Genomic DNA, 23,296 nt, shown 5'->3' with positions numbered 1-23,296 from the left:
TGTATCCATTCACCCAGTCTGTGTCTTTTGCTTGGAGCATTTAATCCATTTACATTTAAGGTAATTATCAATATGTATGTTTCTATTGCCATTTTCTTAATTGTTTTGGGTTTGTTTTTGTAAGTCATTTTTCTTCCCTTCCTCTTTTGTTATCTTTTCTTGTGGTTTGATGACCATTTTTAGTGTTTTGTTTGTGTTGCTTTTACTTTTTTGTGTGTACCTATTGTAGTTTTTGGGTTTGTTGTTCCCAAGAGGTTTTAATTTAGCAGTCTATATGTATACAGAAGTGTTTTAAGTTGTTGGTCTCTTTCCCACCTAGAGAAGTTCCTTTAGCCTTTTTTGTGAAGTTGGTTTGGTGGTGCTGAATTCTGTTAGCTTTTGGTTGTCTGTAAAGTTTTTGATTTCTCCACCAAATCTGAATAAGAGCCTTGCTGGGTATTCTTGGTTGTAGGTTTTCCCCTTTCATCACTTGAAATATATTGTGACATTCCCTTCTCACCTGCAGAGTTTCTGCTGAAAACTCAGTTGATAACATTATGGAGATTTCCTTGGATGTTATTTGTTGCTTTTCCCTTGTTGCTTTTATATTTTAAATTTATTTATTATTTATTTGGCTGCACCACATGGCATGTGTCATCTTAGTTCTCCAACCAGGGATTGAATTCATGCAGTGGAAGCACAGAGTCCCAACAACTGGACCACCAGGGAAGTCCCCCCTTGTTGCTTTTAGTATTTTTTCTTTGTCTTTAATTTTGGTCAGTTTGATTAATATGTATATTGACATGTTCTTCCTTGGGTTCATCCTGTGTGGGATTCTCTGCTCTTTCTGGACTTGAGTGTTTCCTTTTTCATGTTAGGGAACTTTTCTGCTATTATATCTTCAAATATTTTCTCAGGACTTTTCTCTTTCTCTTCTCCTTCTGGGATCCCTGTAATGCAAATGTTGGTGCATTTAATATTGTCTGAGAGGTCTCTGAGACTGTTCCCATTTCTTTTCATTCTTTTTTCTTTATTCTGTTTTGTGGCAGTGATTTCCACCACTCTGTCTTCCAGTTCACTTATTCGTTCTTCGGCCTCAGTTATTCTGCTGTTGATTCCTTCTAGTGTATTTCATTTCAGTTATTGTATTGTTCATCTCTGTTCTCTAAATCTTCTAGCTCCTTTTAAAACATTTCTTGTACTTTCTCGATCTGTGCCTCCACTCTTTTTCTGAGATTTTGAATCATCTTTATTATCATTACTCTGAATTATTTTTCAGGTAGATTGCCTATCTCCTCTTCATTTAGTTGTTCTTGTGAGTATTTATCTTTTTCCTTCATTTGCAACATATTTCTTTTTTTGTCTCACTTTCTGTGTTTGTGGTCTCCTTTCCACAGGCTGCAGGCTTGTAGTTCTTGCTTCTGGTGTCTGCTCCCTGGTGGGCAAGGTTGGTCCAGGGGCTTGTGTAGGCTTCCTGGTGGGAGGGACAGGTGCCTGCCCTCTCGTGGGTTAAACTGGGTCTTGTCCCTCTAATGGGCAGGGCCTTGCCAAGGGGTGTGTTTTGAGGTGGCTGTGAGCTCAGTATGACTTTAGGCAGCCTGTCTTCTGATATGTGGGGTTTGCAGCGAGAAGAGGTACAGGAAGAAGCCCCGCAGCCAGACGCTGTGCAGACAGCAGGTCCTCATGTCTCCACCACCCAGAGAATTTTAAATTATCAACCAGGCCTAATCCAGAAATTAGCCCCTGGAATGGCATATCAACAAAAACTTTGGGGACTTCCCCAGCGGTCCAGTGGTTAAGATTCCACCTTCCAATGCAGGGGGCCTGGGTTTGATCCCTGGTTGGGGAACTAAGATCCCACATGGATCTAAGATCCTACGTGCCACACAGTGTGGAAAAACAAAATCTTCACCTGATCTGGGATGAATTTCTCAGTGCCATGGGACAAAAATTGTTTATGAAATGCCTCCCAAACATTGGTCGAATTTACGATCATGAGGGAGCACTGTGAACTAAGAATGCCACCTGCCATATCAGTAAACCAAGGCAGCCATTAAGCCACCACATTACAGCTGCCCTGGCAGTGGGCCCTGAGGGAACTCAGGGTGGAGGCAGGATGCCCCCCCATCTAGCAGTCAACTGCTGCAGCCACCCCGGCGGTGCACCCTGAGGAGACTCAGGATGAGAAAGCACAGGATACTGGCCCCAGATAGCTGAGGTGCATCTCAAAGGAATGATTTCAGTGAGCCCACTCTTGCATCTTCCCATACGTAGAAAAGCACTACATTCTGAAACTTGAGATGTCTGGTTTTCTTTAATCTTATGATGCTCTGACTACCTGGTTTTTGTTGGAAAAACTCCTATATATTCTGACTCCTCCCTTATCTCTTCTGAGCAGTTTCTCAGTTATCTGAGATCCTGTGTCCTAGGCGTTAAGTCCTCAGTTTTGTCCACTGAATAAAACACCACTGTCAACTTTTAGGTTGTGCTTTTTTTTTTTTTTTTCAGTTGACAGCCTTTATGTTTGACTCGTTACTGACTGAAGTTGTAGAAATGAAGCTATAAGATCTGTGTTTCTGTCTGTAACCAACAAAAGCCTTTACCCTCTTAAGTATGAAACAGTTTCCTACTACCATAAAGTATTAATAAATTGAACTGAAGCATCTCTTAAAGGACTTCAAAGGAGCTCTCTTCTGATTGGTTTATAGAGATAAATGTGTTTTTATAAACTTAACATTTCCCAAATTCACAGAAAATAGAGAAACTAAATTTCTAGTATTTTAAGTAAGAGACATTAAAAACAGTCTTACAGAAGCAACAAGCTCACAAGTATTTAAAGAATTTCAATTCATATAATTAAGATGAATCTTTGGACAAATTAAACTTATTTAATAACTTTGGTTTTTAAAAAAAGTGGCTGTCTTTTCTATATAAATATGGAGTATAGTGCAAGAATATTTTGCTTTTTTTTTTTTTTTGCGGTATGCAGGCCTCTCTCACTGTTGTGGCCTCTCCTGTTGCGGAGCACAGGATATGGACGCGCAGGCTCAGTGGCCGTGGCTCACGGGCCCAGCCGCTCCACGGCATGTGGGATCTTCCCAGACCGGGGCATGAACCCGTGTCCCCTGCATTGGCAGGTGGACTCTCAACCACTGTGCCACCAGGGAAGCCCTATTTTGCTTTTTTTTTTAAAATGAGAACCGGGTCTGCTATCTCAAGAGGAGAAAAGTTAATCTGAAGCCCCTAAATTTCTCATGCTGGTTTACTGACTAGATAAGCTAACAGTACTCTTACATAATATTTGGAAGAGCTAAAAACATAAAATATGTGTTCAAATTAATTGAATCATAGTTCTGACAAATGTTTTTGTAACAGTAATTATGTTCTGTAGTATGTCAGCTTGAACATAATTTCCAAGACCTTCAGGTAACTTAAAACTTTGGACTAATATTAAATGGAATTAATGGTTAATCATTGGGTACCTATTTAATTATAAAATTCAATACTGAAATATTGCTAAGGATAATTTCAAGTTTATATACATCTGCTTATATTTATATACTATGAGTGGCTATCTTTGGGTCATGTATTTAATGAACATGTTTATTTTTGCAATTTTAAGATTTAGAAGTTATGTGTATTCATGAGTTTGCTATTCTACAAAATTGCTTGCACCTGACAGTTTTCAAATTACTTTCCTTCCAATTTTCTCTGAAATCGAATTTAGTTACTTTGGTTGAAATTTGTAATTCATGTAGGTAGTTGAGACCAAGAACAAATAGTGACAGAGAAATAAAACTGAATATCAGGATAATGGAATGAGTTTTTCTAGGACAAAGAGTTTTGTCCTGAAGTGTCTATTTGTTCCAAAATATGAAAAACAAGTATATACAAGTAGCAGAGAGAATAAGAGCCTGAAAAGAAACTATAAAGTAGGTTAAAAATTTAAGTTACCCTCCCTTTGATGCACTTATTCAGGTGAAGAAGAGGGGGAGGGAAGAGCTTGTAAAACCTTTATTGCTAAGTATTATGTCAATACCAAAGTAGAATTTGGTTTTCTGTTACAATAATCTTGTTTTCAGAGCTTGAAAGAAGACTGAGTTGCTCTTTAACTTCTGAATAATCTGCTCAGATTCTCCATATCTCATCAGAGTAATTTGCTTTGACTTTATAATGTCCTTTTTATTAAAATAAAGACCCAAACAAGGAACGTTTTCCACTTGCCAAAGATCTAAGTTTTCTTAAAATAGTTCTGCCTTCTATATTTCAATATTTTATTTCATTTTTAATTAAATGGGAAACCAACTGTTATTCTCAGGCACCCATGATTAAGTTTTCTCAAACTCTTTTGGCTTTGCTTTCCTGAGACTGGACCTTAAATAAAAATTTCAGGATGTGTTTTACACTAAAACTATCTTTGAGATTCCTTACAGGGCCCTTGGGAAAATCACAAACTGTAGTACTTTTTATTACCAGTAAACAAATATTTCAACTCAACTCACACTTTATGGTGTGTTGCAACAGCACAGTTGAAACTAAGGGTTCAGAAGATCTCATAACTACAATCAGGTCATGGCCACAAGGCACAGGTTGCCTGAAAGCTACACATTAAATGGCATATTTTCTTTAGGGACTAAATAGAAAAGCCAAGATTGAGTCATGAGTGCAGAAGACAATATACACATGAGAAATAATAATAAATTATTTGAATTGGACACTGCAGATTATCTAATCAATTTTTTAACTTTACAGATGAGGAAAGTGAAACTCAGAGATGAAATGACTCAACTCCAACCCCAGTTCATCCTGTTACAGTGTGCTGTCAACATGTCTAATATATTAGGCAGAAAGGTACTTAAATGAATCTTTTCCACTATTTTTTCCCTAAACAAAACCAAAAGGAATAATCTATATATGGTAAAACATGTTAAATGCAAAAAGATTACAAAGTATTCTACTGCAAAGAACAGACATTTTGAGCTGTGGCTTTCAATCTTATTGTTCTCAGATAATGGAAATGCTTAGCCTAGAACATAAAGTTGATGTTATTACAAAAGAGGAACTAGTAAAAAGTGGTTGCTAAAAATAATTTTTTTCTTTGCTGGTTCTCCTAAGTATAAAGTAGGTATTAATATCAGCATACTTTAGAAAAAAGGTACCTGGGAATGCTTACCTGCTTTCCTCAACTTAGAAATTTAATTTATACAAAGTCATTTAAACAAAATTTCTTAAGGAGAAATGATCACTAATAGCTACAAATTCACAAATTATTTCACGTGCTTAATTGGAGTTTTCATTTATCATAGCCTTATGCACTCTTTATACTAAAATTGGGATTCTCAGGATGTCAATAAAAATGTATACCAATCTGAACAAATTTCTAGAAAAACAGCAATAGCCTTGTGAATCTCATTTTGTGTAACTGCTTAACAAATGAAACGTTTTCATCATTCTTCCATTTAATTTTCCCAGAAATTTCACTTCACACTTTTGAGAAAATACTTATGTAAACTGTTTCTTTGAAATATATCTTAGAGAAAAAAGTCTGAATATTGAAGTATTATACCCAGTACAGTAACTTATGCATAGCAGCAAATCAATGTAGTTTTAAGTGTACACATTGAAAAGCAAATGACATTTTTTTTTTTTTTTGCGGTATGCAGGCCTCTCACTGTTGTGGCCTCTCCCGTTGCGGAGCACAGGCTCTGGACGCATAGGCTCAGCGGCCATGGCTCACGGGCCTAGCCGCTCTGCGGCATGTGGGATCTTCCCAGACCGGGGAACAAACCCGTGTCCCCTGCATCGGCAGGCGGATTCTCAACCACTGTGCCACCAGGGAAGCCCCCCAAATGACATTTTTAACCTTTGGTTATTTTGGAATTAAATTACATTAGGGTACCCACAATCCTTTAATTAGCTAATGTATTTTAACTTTTTGCCAAGTAGACAGGGCATTGGAGACACTAATGTACCAGCATTTACATAATACCTCTTGAAATTATGTACTTAGTGCTTTATGTGTTACCAAAAAAAAAATAAAGAAATCATGAGGCTCTACAAAATAGCTTAGAAAAACAAGTTTTCTATTTATTTAAAAATAAGTTTGTAGTTACTACATTGCAGGGACAGGAATTCTTACACATACATTCTAGTTTGTATAAAAGGATTCAAAGAATTATGCTTCAAAACTAACATAGAAAGTGTCCACCTAACAGTAAAGAAAGGTCCAATCAATATGTACAAAAACAAAGGGCACTGCTATTCTGGTGTGAGACTGCCGTTTATAACATGATACTCCAGGTTTCCAGAAAGAAAAAAACCAAAATTTCAATAAAGCTAAATAATTTGTTTTAAAACTCTGTTACTTATTACATACAACAGATTTGCTTGTGTTTAACATTGTTTTCTGTACAAAATAAGCATTTTAATTTGCAAATGTGTCAGTTTCAACATTAACTCTCTAGGTCAGTTACTTTTTAAAATTGAGCTACATTCTACACGTCTAAATATCGTGTGACAGGATTTAAGTTTTCTAAAAGATCTTTAAATAAGACCCCATCTTCTTGCAGTTTTAATATGGTCCAAAAATGTAACTTTGTATTTTGTCACAATTTGTAGCCTTTCATCGTGATCAGTCAACACGCACAATCTTAACAGTAACGTGTGTGCATCTGCCTCATAGGTGTGTGTACTATATGTCCTCTCAAACCTATTTTCTTAGCTCCTTAAATGTAGAAACTCATAGCCACCCACTATTATGTATTTGGTTTGTGCCATATAAGGTTAATTTCCTGATGATTTTATCTGCATTAAAAAAGTATTTCAACACAGAGCTATCAAAACTAAAAATAATATTTATAGCTCATAATATTTTCTAATTGTTTTACTACAGTGTGTACAAGGTTTATATCTGGAGCGTCAAAAGCGGTACTTACAGTCTTCTGACTCAATGTGACCTCTTTTGGGTATTGTACATAGTACAAAATGACCTTCCATCTGGAGTCCTTAGCTCAGTATAATTAAGAACAAAAATAGCTTCTTAGTAAATGTAGTATTTAGTTCAAATCACTTGGAAATTTGGGAAATGAGGAGAACTGCAAGGACGGAAGTGAAGAAAAGGTATATTTTCCGACTTTAGTAGTAAAATAAATTGTTGCCTAGGCTTAACTAAACCACTTCTCAACCTGTTTAAAAACAAAACCAAAAAACAACTAAATATAGGTGTAATTCACAGAACATAAAAGTACTTCCCCTATTATGACTTTTAAAATCATATATTTCCTGCATATGAGAACACTTATAGCCCTTTTAAACACTCAAGTATCTTGGTCCTTTCAACCTACTCAACAGTAAATTTCAGGTGGACAAAAACATTCAGAATAACAATTTGTTTTCATTAGGTAGAAAACAGTAAAAATTGCTTCCAGTTGACATCTGAGAGAGAGGTATGTTTGCATGTATAAAATGGAATGCTAGAATTAAATGCTATAAACTGGAGAAACTAATTTATATTACAAATCATATTTCAAAACATGTAAATGTTGCTAATATCATATAAGGTAAAAATGTTATTTGAATACTTTTGTTAAAATGTCTGATTAATCTACTGTACTGCAGATAAGGGACAGTTCTAGATGTTAACATACATGCTGCACAAGGATCTTTTTGCTGATCAGTGTATATTACATACTTCATTTCCAAGTGATACTAGATTCAACCAAACTTCGTGTCTCAGATGTGACCTAAACATGCTCACAAATATTCTATACAATTATTCTACTTAAGGAGGAAGATTGTTGTTACAATGCTACCAAATAGTCTTCAAATTTGTGATGTTGTACAATAATAAAAACAATGAAAGCAAGGCCAAATCTTTAGTTCATGAATATATGCAGAGAACAGTCCAATGCCATAATAGCAGATTGCAAAGAATAACATTTTTAAGAAGTATGTCTACTGCCCAGAGTTACGAGATTGTAATTAGACTGTTTAATCTGCTCATTTGCAACATTTTGTAATTTTATAAGATTTGACTGGGACTCAAGAATGTTGGGGTGGAGGGAGAGAATATTAGGGCTAGGTACTTAAAAATACATAAATTGATTTACATTTTCTATGAATGTAATAACAAGTTATATTTCTGAAACTTACAGGAAACTTAAAATTCTTTTATTGCTCACCTAAAACAACTGCCAACATTTCCTTTTGACCTATAAACAGTATATATACGGCGTTACTGTCTCAAAGAAGATATTTTCCAAGTGGTAAAACAGAACAAAACTATGGTGATGACTTAAATTTCTCAATGCAACTTTTGCAACGTATAGAAGCTAAATTATAAAAAAATAAAATCTAGATATATCTGGTTATTACTAATACATTTTTAAGTGTTTCAATTACAAAGAATCTGATCCAAGTCATTTCTGCCTTACTAAGTAACCAGTGTCTAATAATATCCAAATAAGGTCATAAATATATAGTGTCTTTAGAACAGGAATAATACATTTACTTGTTGCAGGTAAGATAGTAAATACTCATTTTTTTGCTCGAGTTAGAATTTACACCCTACTAGCGGTATATTTCACTCTTAAGACTGTGTACGCTCTTCCTTTTCCTGTACACACCTTAAAACTGTACACATATTTTTTTTTTTACAAAAATGGATTTTATAGTCTTATTTTCTAACACAATGCAGATAACATCAGGAAATTACATGTTTCAAATAGACTGCCTTCAAAAGCAACAAATTAATGACTTAAATTTCAAACATACACACTATTATTTTCAATACTGGTGTAACTGAGAGACTCATTTTACTATACAACCAAGCCATCCATTTCTGCATTATGAAGGGTTTAACTACTGAATTTTAATTATATAGTTAAATATATTTGTTAGAAAAAAATAAATATACAAAAAACCTGAAAATTTTGAAATTATTTTCAACTGCAAAATCACAGCAATCCAGTTAAGATCTGGAAAATGGTTTACTTAATTAATTTCATAGGAGGATTTCTGTACAAATTTAGTTGCAAACAATCTAAAAAGCCCAAATGCATCACTTTCCATCCTTTTTCAAGACAAATGACAGCTAACATTTATCCCTACCAGAAATATTATAGAAATAATTATGTAATGTATTTTGCCAAGGTTCAATTAAAGACTTTATTTTTCGATATCAGGGTCATGCTGATACATATATTCCCCAACCTCACTTTTTAAAAATGTAGTATCTGAAAATTTTGGCTACATTTTTGTACCATACCAGTCCTCACAAAATACTACATTCTTTAAACTTTTAAAAAAATGGACAATAATCTTTAAACAATAGAAATGGTATTTATGTTGGTTTTTAAGGTATAAAATAACTAACTGTACCATAAACAAATAAATAACTGCTTTCCTTTTCCATAGCAGTACATATAGCAATACATTCTCCTAAGTCATATAGTTATCATTTACAATAGACAACTTAATTTTACTAATGATGCAAAAAATAATAGAATACAAGGCACAATCATTAAATGGAATTTTTCTTTAGGGTGTATACTGACATACCAGCGTGATAAGGATACCGTAAAAAGTGCAGAAAAAACACAATGTGCAATGAGACCACTGTATAAAACATGATTGCATAAAAAGTGATTTGGCCTATTTTTAAACCTTTAATAATTGAAAATAACCAATCTTCCCCTTAAAATTAAACTATAAAGTATGACATTTTAAAATTATTTTTATTCTACCACTATCTAAAAAATCCTGAAAAAAGAATTTATACCTGGGTAATAGTATATAAGTATGTGTTTGTATATATATTTAATTATACCCATTTATCAATATATACACATACACACACAGACACATTTCTTTGTAAGTCATTTTAGCCTATTAGATATGTCTAAAGTTTAGAAATGACATTAATCCGGATTAACAAGTAAACATCAAATCCCATACCTTTTTCCTGTATTTTCCTTGAATCCTTTAACCACTTAAACATTTTCTCTAAAACATCTCTGTCAAAGGACCCACCAGTGCATTATTTTCTACTATTAGTACCAAAAAAAGATACACCTCAGCATAACTCTTTAATAACTTGCTCTTTAGAATAATATATAGCCTTTCCAATATTGAAAAAGTGTATGCTGTCCTGACAGTCAAAAACAGGCTTTCCACTGCACTGATTCTCAGTCTTTGGCACAATAAACAGAGATTGAGTGATTGACATAAGAATCAAGGTCTGAAAAATTAGACAGTCAAATGTTTTCCAATGTGGATATGTTTCCTTTTCATCAGTACATTTTCTCTTAAGTTTGGCAGAAATGGAATACAGCAAAAGCCTCCTCTAGATTCTTTGTAGATGAACATTCTATAATTAAAATTAAACTTTTCAGGGTATCAAATGGTGGGAATTTTATATTTATCTTTAGAGGAAACACATTTCTTAATTTACTGCTACTCTGGTAACATCTGTTCTCCTAGGGACAAGACTTCTGTATCAACAGAAATGTACCTGGCTTGGTCAAAAATAATTCATTTTAACATAAAATGCTCTATCACTAGGAATATTATGCTCCTTAAGAGTATAGCAGAACTGTCTTCTTCAGAAATAAATTGGGAATTCATTATAGAGCCTCAATTTCCTTTGTTTTGAACAGTAAATGAAATGAATGTTGAAATGCATAACCTATCTAAGGGCAATAAATAGCAAACATTTAAAATATATATGTATATATTTATATATATATATATTCATTTAAAGAAGTGAAGTGTCTTGTAAGTTTGTTTTTTTTTGCAAATCAAATCATAACATTCCCTAATCCGTCATAGCAGCAAGGAAGCAGAAGCCATAGTTCTACATACTCCTTAACTGTACCTGCTTTATAGATTTTGAAGTAAAATATTTTGATGCAAGTTACCAACCAATTAAGTTAGCTTTTGCTTTTTCAGTCAACTTTCGGACTCGTCCTCTACTAGAAGTTCCAAAAGTCAAAGAAGTGTCTTCAAACAACAGCTGCCTTTGCTCCTCTTCAGAGTCATCCTCGTTATAGAAGGCTGTCCTTCGACCTTGGTTTCTAGTTCTCATGTGAGGTTCAGAGCCTTTAAGTTCCTCAAACTCTTCTTCCTCATCCAGGGGATCGTCTGTCTTTTTTCGGTTACTTCTCCTTAGCATTTTAACACTTGTAGGAACTATGAGATCTGAGTCTAGTTTTTGTGTCTTCATCTTCCTTTTGGGTTTTCTGCCTCCACGACTCTTTTTCTGTAACAAATCCTCCTTTACAATATTAGTTTCAGAAAGAAAATTGCAGGTTGAAGAAGGAACTACTTCATCTCTGATGGGATGCATGCTATTTTGCTCCGAATCTTCGGGCTTTGCATACTGTAGCTTTTTGGGCTTCCTACCCCTCTTCTTGTGTGTAACTTCACCACTGCTGGTATTAACATCCACCTTAGGTTTCCTTCCAGGTCCTCTCTTCACAAGCTTAGATGGTTGCCCTCCGTGGCCATTTACTTGAATGCTTCCAGGTACAAGAGCATTGTTTTTACAATCTGCTGAAAGGGAACAACAGTGCACTTAATATACGGAACTGCTTTTTCATTTGACCCTCAAACCAGTCAATAAGTCCACTGCTATACTTATACGTAATGATATAATCCAATTTTTTTAACTAATATGAGAAAAAGAACTGACAAAAGGCTAACAGTTTAATGATATTATTTATCTTCTATTTAAAACTCACAGAAGAGAAGCATCCTTAATGAAGTCACTGATGACTTGACAAGAGGGAAATGAAACTCAGAGCAAATAAATTACTTGTCTAAGTTAATACTGTAAATTATGATAGAGCTGGGATTAGCCAAGGTTTCTTATTCCTACTACCTTTACTATACATCCTAATGTATGAGCGTTGTTTTCATTACACAAAATGACCCTGTTTACTCGTATGGAACTTCACCACCACAAAGCACTTTGTTTCCCTCATTAACACAGAATTTTCCTGTCTTCCTACCTTCAAGCAGCTCCATCATGGAAAATAATCTTAGCATAAAATCCATGACCTGTAAACTTGGTAATCGGAATAAATAAGCATTATCATCCCCCTCTACTTTCCTCTAATCATTTTTTTCTATTACGGATGGAGGAAAAAGGGACTATCAAGACTGGAATGATTCTAACTCTTATTTAATCCTCTGTGATGATGATCATGACCTTTCTGATATCAGAGAAGAATTCATAGTCTAAATATTTCCTTATGTTCCTCAGAAGTAAAAAGGATCTCCTTTCCTACTAACTCCTATGCAAGAGGTTTGGAAGTACATCTACTGGAATAATTCATAACCGTTGTTCTCCATCAACACTACCATGGCTTTGATATTCTTCGTCTATCCTTTTTACAAAAGTAGAAATAAGTTACTCTTGGTCACAGAATTTTTAAAGAAGGGTTAAAAAAAAAGCAACTAAATGGCAGTTTTCTTCACAGGCTCTTTTTGGAACAGTCCTATCTCCTTATGTAACTGAATGGCAAATGACTGATTTTTAATCATAAGCAATACTGGCTGCACGTATCAATCAAATCCACTATGTGTGCAACTATTATCAGGATTAAAATCCCATTATAACAAACTCCATGATAAAGACCATTACGCTTTATTAAAAAATAAAAAAAATTCTTAAGATCAAATTCTAAATCTGTAGGATCTGGACATCATGATGAACTGCCTTTCTATGGTTTAAAAAGAAAAAAAAAAGCTATTACCCTTTCAGATGACGAAAAAGGTGACAAACACGCATTACCACTTTTTTTTTTTTTTTTGGCGGTACGCGGGCCTCTCACTGATGTGGCCTCCCCGTTGCGGAGCACAGGCTCTGGACGCGCAGGCTCAACGGCCATGGCTCACAGGCCCAGCCGCTCCGCGGCATGTGGGATCCTTCCGGACCGGGGCACAAACCCGCGTCCCCTGCATCGGCAGGTGGACTCTCAACCACTGCGCACCAGGGAAGCCCACCACTAACTTTTTTTCCTCCAAAATTCTGAAGTTTTTTGTTTTGGTTGTGGTGGGAGATCTGCAATGCAGTATTTTACAGGAAATCCATAAAGAGATGGAAAGTGCTGTTAAAGAGAATGCTTCTTCATAATGGTATATGTCTTGGGCTTGAACTGTACAGTGCTTTGCAAACTTCAGGAAATAACTGTCAAGAGACTCAGAGAAGGAGTCTCTGAGCCAACAGCAGAGGAGGAAGGCAAAGCCCTCATTTCCTGACCCCACAGTACACATGACTTTCTTCAGATTAGTGGTTTTGAATAATGACGAGGGGAGGGGCGCAGGGGAGAAACGTGTGTGTGCATAAAGTAGTAAAAGTATTTTCTAACAAACAATTACCCTTAACCTGCCTGAGGATTCTGTAAGATTCTGTGTATCTTTTAATTTGTTTTACATTAAGACTACTGGCAAATAAATATCCAGTTCATGTACCCTACAAAAGTTCTACAGACTGGCTTCAAGGACTCCAGGAGCTCCTTGAAATGGTCCAAATTTTGTGTGGATATGCCTATGTGCATTTTTTTAGGGAAAAAAACTACAGGGTTGGCCAACTTTACAAAGCAATATGTAACCTAAAAAGGTTCAGAACTAATGCAGTTCTTTTCAAAAGGAATTCAAGAGTTAAAAAGTTTTAAAAATCACTCATCTGGACCTGTACTATCCAATGAGGTCACTACTAACCACACGGCCACTGAGCACTTGAAATGTAACTAAGCAGTTGAGGAAATGAATTTGTAATTAAGTTTAAATTTGAATATGAAGCAGTGTACATTTTGAAACACTGATGACACACTGAAATAATATTTTGGATATAAAGGAGTAAATAAAATACAGTATTAAAACTGATAATTTCACCTGTTTGCTGTTACTACATGTAGCTACTAGAACATACGTGGCTTGTATTATATTTCAATTGCACAGCACTGCTCTTGTTTCTAATAGTTAATTCAAGTACCAATATTTATATGATAAGTCATCATTAATGAGTTACATAGTAGCTTATTATATTTCTATACTGCACTGGTATTCCTATGTATTTGTAATACTCAAAAACTATGAATCAAATTGGCTATTGGACCTCCCCTATCATAATGCTAGAACCAATTCTCTATATACATTTGATTTCCCTAAGATTCAGGACTAACAGAAGCAAGGCCAATATACCATTCAAAACTTTGAATTCAGTTCAGAAAGGAAGCAAATATAAAAATGTAAAACACTCACATACAAAATTATTTACTTATTTATTCAAACACTGATTGTCCACTATATACTAAGTATAGGCAATTAAAAAATGAGCATGGGCAAGCACAGGAGTTCAGATTCTACTGGAGATAGACAACATAAAAAAAGAATAGTTCTATCAACATTATAAGGGCCACAAAAGGCAATGAACCGGAAACTATTAAACTAGTAGGAAAAAAGAAATTCCGAAGAAGGAAGAAAGGACAACAATATTTAGGGACTTCCAAGTGGTTTAGGATGGCTGGGACATAAAAGGGAGCCAGAAAAGTAAGGACAGCTGAATGTTAGACAACAGCCAAGCGATGAAGAGTCTTGTGTAACAGGCAAAAACATTAAACTCTGATTCCATGTATGATTCGAAGGCAGGGAAGGATCTTAATTCTGTGTGTGTGTGTGTGTGTGTGTGTGTGTGTGTGTGTGTGTGTGTGTCTGTGTGCACGTGATCAGAAAGGTCACTTTGACTGAAATGTGGAAGATGGACTGAATAAGGTAGAGTTGAGAACTGAGGCAGGGAGACCAGTTAGGACAGTGCGACAGTCCACGCAAGTAAGAATGGAGAGGAGGAGATGGATCTCAGAGATGTTAAGGAGGCAGAAAGAAATAAGTAGATTTGGATGATGATTTTAAACTTATAGAGGTGGGAAGATCCCAATATCATTAGTCAAAATGAGGTTGTTTCAGTAGAAAAATTAAATTGTGAGAGGTTTCTGGGGGGAATACTGAAAAGGAAATGGTCTAGACACACTCTGGAAGTCATGACAAAAAATGCTTATTCTTGAGCTGTCTGCTGTCAAGAAGCCATAATTATTTTAACATGTCATAGGGTGTATTTCATCAGTTACTTTCTTCATCTTTCAAACAGAAAACTTACACAATGAAAATCTGAAGACAAAAGAACTTTGGAAGCATAACTCTAAGGGGTCAAAAGTTGTATGCTAGAATAGATATCTGGCTATAGACAATCCTAATGAATTTAAAGGTCAGTGTGTTGAATTTTGTGATATAAAAACAACTCACATTTTTCTAAAGAAGTGCTATACTGGGTTAACTAAATTCAACTTTATTTAAACTTCTTGGATATACTTTTGTAGGTTTTGTAATACTGAAGTTAAAAACTACTAAATTTATATCATTAAAAGCCTGTGATTTTAGAATATGCTTTTATTTTTCATAGGACAGAAAATGCTTTTATTTTTCATAGGGCAAGTTTTTCTTGGCTTCTAAAATTTAGTAACAATACGGTTTGCTTTTGGCACAAATCAAAAGACGTCTCAATAAATTTATCAACTAATACAGAATGTGTGACTTTTAAATGAGCAACCTAAAAAGTGGATATAAATATTATCTCCAATAGAACCACCATTTGTAAGATCTACGGTACCTTGCTCGATGACAGCTGATGACTTCGAGAGAGCGGATGTCTTTGAGAGCACAGACGATTTCATTTTACGTTTGGCTGGCTTTTCTTTTTCCATGTTTTCTTTTGTAGAATTATTCCTAGTGGCATGACTAAAATTGGACTGACCAGGACTTGAAAGAGTACTCAAGGTTTTGGAATGTTTCACGGAATTCTCTAGAACTAAAACACACATACAAAAGATTAAAAGCTAAGAGTTAAATTATTTAACCTTAAAAAACAAGCAAGAAGGTTGGGATTACTTCTAAAGTGAATAAGAATTAGCCAACAGGACAAAACCTGGGGGATGCTTAAAGCTTCCGTAAGAAATCTACTTTCAAAAAGGAAAAAGGCGTACATAATAGTTTCAGACCTTTCAGAAGCTGTCCAGTCACTGCAAGATTATGAAGGGAAGTGCTGGCAAACTGCTAGCAAGTCTGGGTTCTACGATTTAAATTTAGGCAGTTTGGATCAGAGTTGCCATTTTTGAGCATTATCCTATATTGACACTCCTAAACCTCAACTGTTCTTTTCCTTATCAAAAAAAAAAAAAAAAAAAATTAAAAGAAAAACGCGCAAAAACAATATAAAAAAGCAAAACCAACAGTGTCTGATGGAATTTACTAAATCCAATATATTCCACTTGGCAAAGTAAATGCTTAAATTACAAAAGTCATTATAAATATTTCAATTTAGAAACTGTAGCTGATTCTTACTTGTTTTCCCTGGCACTGCAGATGTGTTCGCTTTCGAAATAAAAGTCTTCGCTGCTGAAGAAGTGGATGGTTGCTCACTGGTAACTGGATCTACAGCCACTCGATTGCTTCTGGTTCGAACTACAGAACTGGATTCCGTTTTACCATTTATCTGAGCAGCACTGTGCCTTGGTGGTATTGATCGTGTAGGTGCAGAGAATGGAGAGGTAGCAATATCTGACTTTAACTGGGGTTTTAAGATCCTTTTTTTCCGTTCAGGGCTGTAAATAAAATAGTCTCATTAGTCATTCTTATTGCTCTATGTGGATGAATAAAACAGTTTTATAATACTGTTGGATTCAATATTTGTACTGTTATGAAATATGTTAAAATATGAGATTTGTAGTGGATTTCATATGGTTGTGAGCCTTTGAAAAGTGAATATTTAGTGAAGGATCGCTGTAAATGCTATAGTTATATGACAGAAAGCATGATGCCATCACTATCCTAAAAATGCTGTTTTACTGTACAGATTTAGCAGTTTGAATTTAAGCACTTACACTAGTATAGCTTTAGTTAAAAGATTAAAAATCCTCCACATCATAGGAACTTGCATGTCAAATATATCATTCTGCAATATAGGGAATAGTAAAGGAAGTATTAAAAAACACCAAGTTCTATCATTTAGATGACAAAGTTATAGATCAGTTGATGATATTTAAAAGAAATCAAATACCTTGATGCAGCACTACTGGAAACAGAGCTGCTTCTATTTCTTTTCCTCCTCCTTTTGGTTATTGTATTTCTTTTATGAAAACGAAGGGCAGATTTATAATCCGATAAAACTGAACTAATGTGTTCTTCAAAGAAAGCGGACAGGCGCAAACTCATGCTGTAAATCTATGGAAAGAAAAAGAACTGTTCAAACATTCCTGAAAGGAAATGCCTGTTCCTTTGAGATAATAATTTAAATATTTTTCTAACAAAAAGTTTTTAGAATTTAAAACATTGCTTTTTCTCAATCTCTTTTGACAAAGGCTAAAACTGAAACATTATTATAACTAAATTATTTTTGTATTTCTTGGACAAAGAAAGGTAAATGATATTTACAGTTTTACTCATTTTTATGACTCATATGAGCATTATATGGAAAAAAATGCTCCTTTCCACTAATGCAGAAAACAGCTGGAAAAGTTAAGCACACGTACCTCTAACACATATCAGGACAATGTGTACATGATGTCTATTCAACTACACTACCTTCAAGAAAAGTAACCATTCCTAAATATTAGTGACATTAGTGTTTTTTCATAGAAGGAATAAAACAGAAAGATGTGAATTCTTTTTTCTACTAGAATACCATTAAGAACCTAATAGAAAGTTTGTCAATTTTGCTTTAAATTTTAAATAAAAGCAGCATTTAGTTACTCAACATACTTTTCTACTAATTTCATTTCATTTAAACAGAAAAGAAAGCAATTCAATTATATACCCTTGATCTTTTGCTTGGTGTATATGCTTTGGAATTACTAAAAATAAGTCTGACATCTTTACATAACTCCATTGGTGACTCATAATTCCCAGCCTCTAAAGTCTCTCTAACGGTAGCAAAATCCATTGGAGTGTCAATGATGTCTCTGTAGTCCTAAGAGAGGGAAAACAGGTCATATTAATAATATAATAATAATAATGCATTACTTCTCATAACAGGGATTCACATTCAATTTCTGTGATGACTGCAAGTCCTAGAACTATTAATAATCATTCCTTGTTTCCCTCATCAAGGCTCCCTTTTTTCCCCAAGTCATTTTTACTTTTTTCATGTCCCCTACCTTTTACTGCAATCAACACAGGATTTCTCTCATTCAAGCACCTATAAATTCTGCTTTTTTTCCCTTCAGAAAGAGGTAAAGGGTAGAGTTGTGTTCGAAAAAGGAGATTAAAAGAATATCGAAAAAACTCAGTTCCACAACTACAAGTTTGATATAAAAAACCCAAAACTTTATACTACTCATGAACTCTAAAGGCTGCTAATTCACTGAAACATAATTATACCTTTAAAATTAAGAGATAAAAACAATAAAAATATGTTAACATCCCATGTATGTGAAGGCCTGAGCTCTAGTAACCTCAACTTCAGTACTACAATTACTATAATTGGGAACTTTGTAGTAATCAAGAATTATGAATGTAAATATCTGTCACAAAGCCTTTGCACTTCATTCCACGGAGGAAAAGTGCAGTCACCCAAAGTCTCCACCTAATCAATTGTGTATAAAATAAAGCAATAAAAACAGGCAAATGAAAGGAGAAAAAAGCAACAGAATAGTATAAAATGATCCAAATATGGTATCTTTAAAGGAGTAAATAATACTATACCTTTTCTATAGCCCCAGAGTATGTAACTGTATTTTTCAGAATACAATAACTTGACTTTGCCCCATCAAGTTTAAATTATGATCAAATATGTTTGACCATAAAACAAACAGTATTACTGCCTTTGACAAATAGGGACAGTTTTATTTCTTCCATAACAATCTGCAATGCCCTTTATTTCCTTTTCTTGTCTTGTTGCACTGGCTAGAATTTGCAGTACTATGTTAAATAGCAGCTGTGAGGATGGACATTTTTGCTCCACTCCCGATCTTAGGGGGAAAGCATTCAGTTTTTCATGATTAAGCATGACGTTAGCTATAGGTTTTTTGTTTGTTTGTTTTTGCGGTACACGGGCCTCTCACTGTTGCGGCCTCTCCCGTTGCGGAGCACAGGCTCTGGACACGCAGGCTCAGCAGCCATGGCTCACGGGCCCAGCCGCTCCACGGCATGTGGGATCCTCCCGGACCGGGGCACAAACCCGTGTCCCCTGCATCGGCAGGCGGACTCTCAACCACTGCGCCACCAGGGAAGCCCTAGCAATAGGTTTTTAAACAGATGTTCTTTACCAAGTTATGGAAGATCCCCTTTATTCCTAGTTTTCTTAAGTCTGTTTTTATTATTAATGGTGTTCTGTTCTCTTAGATTATGTATTTGTCTTTTTGGCATCCATTCAGCTCTGTTTTTATTATTAATGGTGTTCTGTTCTCTTAGATTATGTATTTGTCTTTTTGGCATCCATTCAGCACAGGGCCAACTATATTAATTTTCTTATTTTTTGTATTCTTGAAACTGTGGCATTTTGGGGACCAAACAGACCTAAGGAGAGACTGCCCCCTCCCAAGGGCTAGGCAATTCTTAGAGATGGCAAAGGGTTGTGCTGGGAATACAGCTTTCACATGCAAACCAACCATGTCCTTAAGCAACCCTCACACACCAAGCCAGTATTTCCTCTGCCCTGAATCATCCCAGGGTCAGGTATCAGACAATCAGAGACCACCCCTATGCCCCAAAACCAACTGGAGTAATTCAAGGTAGCCAATCTTAAGCTGTTGACTATGCCCTGCCTTGACTTTCTCATGGAGACCTCAGTAAAGGCTCTGGCCTAAGCTTGTCCTCTGCTCCTGTTTTTTTTGGCTGTGTTGGGTCTTCGTTGCTGTGCGAGGGTTTTCTCTAGTTGTGGCGAGTGGGGGCTACTCTTCGTTGCAGTGAAGCACGGGCTCTAGGTGCGCGGGATTCAGTAGTTGTGGCTTGCGAGGTCTAGAGCGCAGGCTCAGTAGTTGTGGCACACGGGATAGTTGCTCCACTGCATGTGGGATCTTCCGGGACCAGGGATCAGACCTGTGTCCCCTGCTTTGGCATGCTGATTCTTAACCACTGCACCACCAGGGAAGCCCCTGCTCCTGTCTTCTGCAACGTGACTAAGACCCTGTGCTTTCCCCTGTGGCCCTAAGTGGTATTTGGTGAACCCCTCTCTGGGACCTGTAAGTGTAATAAATTTCTTTCTTCCAAGACTCATTCTTGTTTCCTCCTGTGGCCACAATGATTACCACACCATACCCAACATGTACATTCTTAAAAGAAATGAGTACTGAATTCTGTCAAATGCCTTTTCTGCACTGATATGATCATGTGATTTTTCTTCTTTAGCAATGAATTACTGACATATTGACTGATTTCTGAATACTGAACCAGCCTTATATCCCTGGGAAAAAACCCACTTGGTCAGGGTACAAAATCATTTTCATATATTGCTGAATTCTATTTGCTGATACTAAGAATTTTTGAACTTTCTTCTTTTGTACTGTTTTGTCTGGTTTTGACATCAGGGTAACACTGGCTTCATAGAATCAGTGTAGAAGCATTCTTTATCTTGAGGAAGAGACGGTGTAGAATTTGTGTTAGTTCTTTAAACATCTGGTAGAATTTTCCAGGGAAGACTCCTGGACTTAGATATTAAAAAATACATACTTGGGCTTGCAAGAAACAAAGGGAAATCCACATGTTTCAAAAACAAAGAGAAATGAAAACCAGAGCACTTTAGCATTAGCTCAGTTCTTCTAAGAGGTTTTTCGGATGGTAGGGTTTGAATTAGTCCAGTTTACCACATTGCTGGAATTAAAGATTTATCTTCTACATTTAAGATTACATGTGTCTTGATTTTTAAAATGACAAGTCATTTATGATATTTATCTATTGATGAAATTTCTCTATTTTCATCATTGCAAATTAGAACACTTACATAAAAAAACAGATAATAAAGACTTTGGTGATACCATATCCAGGTCATGATCTCTTATAAAACGTTTAATTTTAATTTGAAACCATGAATGTTATCTGATATACAATCTTTAGTAACTGGAAAAAGGAATAAAAAATCACTTGAAGTGAAATTTAGATTGCTAAGACTGCACGCAAAAATAAATACTTGTAACATGTTTACTCAAATTTTTTACCATGAATTCCATAAAGATCATAAATTGGCATAACCTACATATATAGTAGTGCCACCTTACATTTATATATAGTGCTTCAGTGTAAAAACTTTTAATGTTTAATAGATAACTAGTAATATTCTCATTCCACTTCTATAACCCTGTAAGAAAGGTTAGAGACAGGTATAATTATTCTTGCTTCCTAAATAATTTCCATAGTAAATTCACAGAATTAGTGTGGAAAAGAAAATAGTAAATATATACTCAGATATGAAAACTAAATAACTTGCTCGAAACTGCAGAACTGGTAAGAGGCAGAGCTGGGACAATAACCCAATTCTTTGGAGTCTTAGTTCAGGGTTACTTCTCTTTTTACCACACTGTTCAATTTAGATGCTCTGTGTAGCCAAATGGATAATGAGAAGGTGTATGAAATAAAAAAGAAATAAACTATAATCATAAAAATAAATAGTAAACTGTCATGTATAAGAGATATATATGTATTTATATATATATCAAAATCAAACTGACAAATAAAGAAAGTATTTTCAAAAATACTTACTGGGGGACTTCCCTGGTGGCGCAGTGGTTAAGAATCCGCCTGCCAATGCAGGGGACACGGGTTCTCAAGCCCTGGCCTGGGAAGATCCCACATGCTGAGGAGCAACTAAGCCCATGTGCCACAACTACTGAGCCTGCGCTGTAGAGCCCGTGAGCCCCAACTACTGAGCCCGCACACCTAGAGCTTCTGCTTCACAATAAGAGAATGAGAAACCTGCACCCTGCAACGAAGAGTAGTCCCTGCCTGCCGCAACTAGAGAAAGCCTGCGTGCAGCAACGAGGACCCAACGCAGCAAACAAACAAACAAACAAATAAATAAATAATTTTTAAAAAGCTATGTGCAAACACATTAAAAAAAAATACTTACTGGATATTCAAGAAGATCTACTGGCTGACGGAAAGGCTCAGAATCTTCACACTGAAATATGAGATTTAACAATTCTTGACACTGTTTCTTCCATGCTTGAATATCATAAGACTGTGCTCTGTTACGTAATCTTCTTCTAGGCTGATGGTCCTAAAATTAAAATGTTTAAATAATATTAATAAAATAATACATATAATAAAATTTTCATTTTTAATCTTGGATAATTAGGTAATATACAGTGATTCAAATTAAAAGAAAACATCATTCACCTAGTTCTGAAAACCATGCATTGTTGTGATGGAAACTGATTTGGAAGTTAATACTTAATCTGTCTTTAAAAATAGTAAGAGTAAAAAAAAATGCTTAATACATTTTAATTCATATAAAGCACTTCTGTTAAAACAAAGAACTTAGTACCTTCCTTTTCCGGGTAGAAGTTCCTGGCACATCAGTGTCTTCTTTTTCTTCTTCCTTTGAAGCAAGAATGTATCAGATTCATAAAATATTCTAGGTTTCACTATATTCTATAGTTTTTTAATACCAATTATCTCCTTTACATTTTGGAAAACCCATAGTATATATGATGCTGGAACACTTTACTGACTCATGAAAAAGTCTCCCTCCACCCACCGTTTAAAAAAAATTATAACTATAACAATTCTGAATCATTTTTTTAAAAAAGTTAGCAACAACATTAGGCAAAAATAATTTCCATAACAGTATTTACCTGAAAACTACTGTGTGTAAATTTCTTTTTATATATGGAACATAACCAACGTAGTAATAATCATAATGAAATATTAAATACCTCAGAGTCAGACAAAACTTTCTTCTTCATTGAATTGTAGAGTGGAATTATGTTATAACAAGTCTGATCCCTAAATAACAAAGAAATGTTAGTATACAAGACTGGAGTCATGAGATTTTTGTCCTTTAAACCTGTGAGTAAAACAAGATTTTAAGATAAAACTTGAAGCTGAAGGCTTACTCATCAGTTGACTCCAAAACCCTATGCACACGCATCTGCCCCTGCCCCTCCATTCTATGTGAAGCCTCCACTCTGGCCTATTTCATTACACCAAGCCCAATTCCCAACTCCCAGGTTTTCCTCAGTTCACTACTGTGCCTGGAATGCCTTCCTTCATTCTTCAGTCTACAAGGAATAGCTAGTATACCTCCTGTCTTCTAATTCCTTCTTCCTTT

At 35.3% G+C, this 23,296-nt stretch overlaps 1 protein-coding gene across 3 annotated transcripts in view; it reads right to left on the bottom strand.

Moving 5' to 3' along the window:
• Positions 1 to 6,045: 6,045 nt before the first annotated feature.
• The window catches only part of PHIP (PHIP subunit of CUL4-Ring ligase complex), a 127,136-nt gene continuing 109,885 nt past the window's right edge, over positions 6,046 to 23,296 (bottom strand). For 2 of the 3 annotated variants that reach the window (XM_081251351.1, XM_081251349.1), the window contains exons 33-40: positions 22,902 to 22,971; positions 22,511 to 22,564; positions 22,094 to 22,243; positions 17,849 to 18,001; positions 17,093 to 17,256; positions 16,378 to 16,637; positions 15,647 to 15,844; positions 6,046 to 11,529 (exon numbers count right to left, since the gene is read on the bottom strand). In XM_081251351.1, coding sequence (XP_081107477.1) covers positions 10,892 to 11,529; positions 15,647 to 15,844; positions 16,378 to 16,637; positions 17,093 to 17,256; positions 17,849 to 18,001; positions 22,094 to 22,243; positions 22,511 to 22,564; positions 22,902 to 22,971 — 1,687 coding nt within the window. In that variant the 3' untranslated portion in view covers positions 6,046 to 10,891. The remainder of the gene's footprint in view (positions 11,530 to 15,646; positions 15,845 to 16,377; positions 16,638 to 17,092; positions 17,257 to 17,848; positions 18,002 to 22,093; positions 22,244 to 22,510; positions 22,565 to 22,901; positions 22,972 to 23,296) is intronic. The other variant, XM_081251350.1, reaches the window with a different exon arrangement.

Source organism: Mesoplodon bidens (assembly GCF_964165515.1).
Source record: "Mesoplodon bidens genome assembly, chromosome: 12".
NCBI classification, from domain to species: domain Eukaryota; kingdom Metazoa; phylum Chordata; class Mammalia; order Artiodactyla; family Ziphiidae; genus Mesoplodon; species Mesoplodon bidens.
The sequence above is the reverse complement of the archived record's forward strand: the minus strand, read 5'-3'. Positions and strand labels throughout refer to the sequence as shown.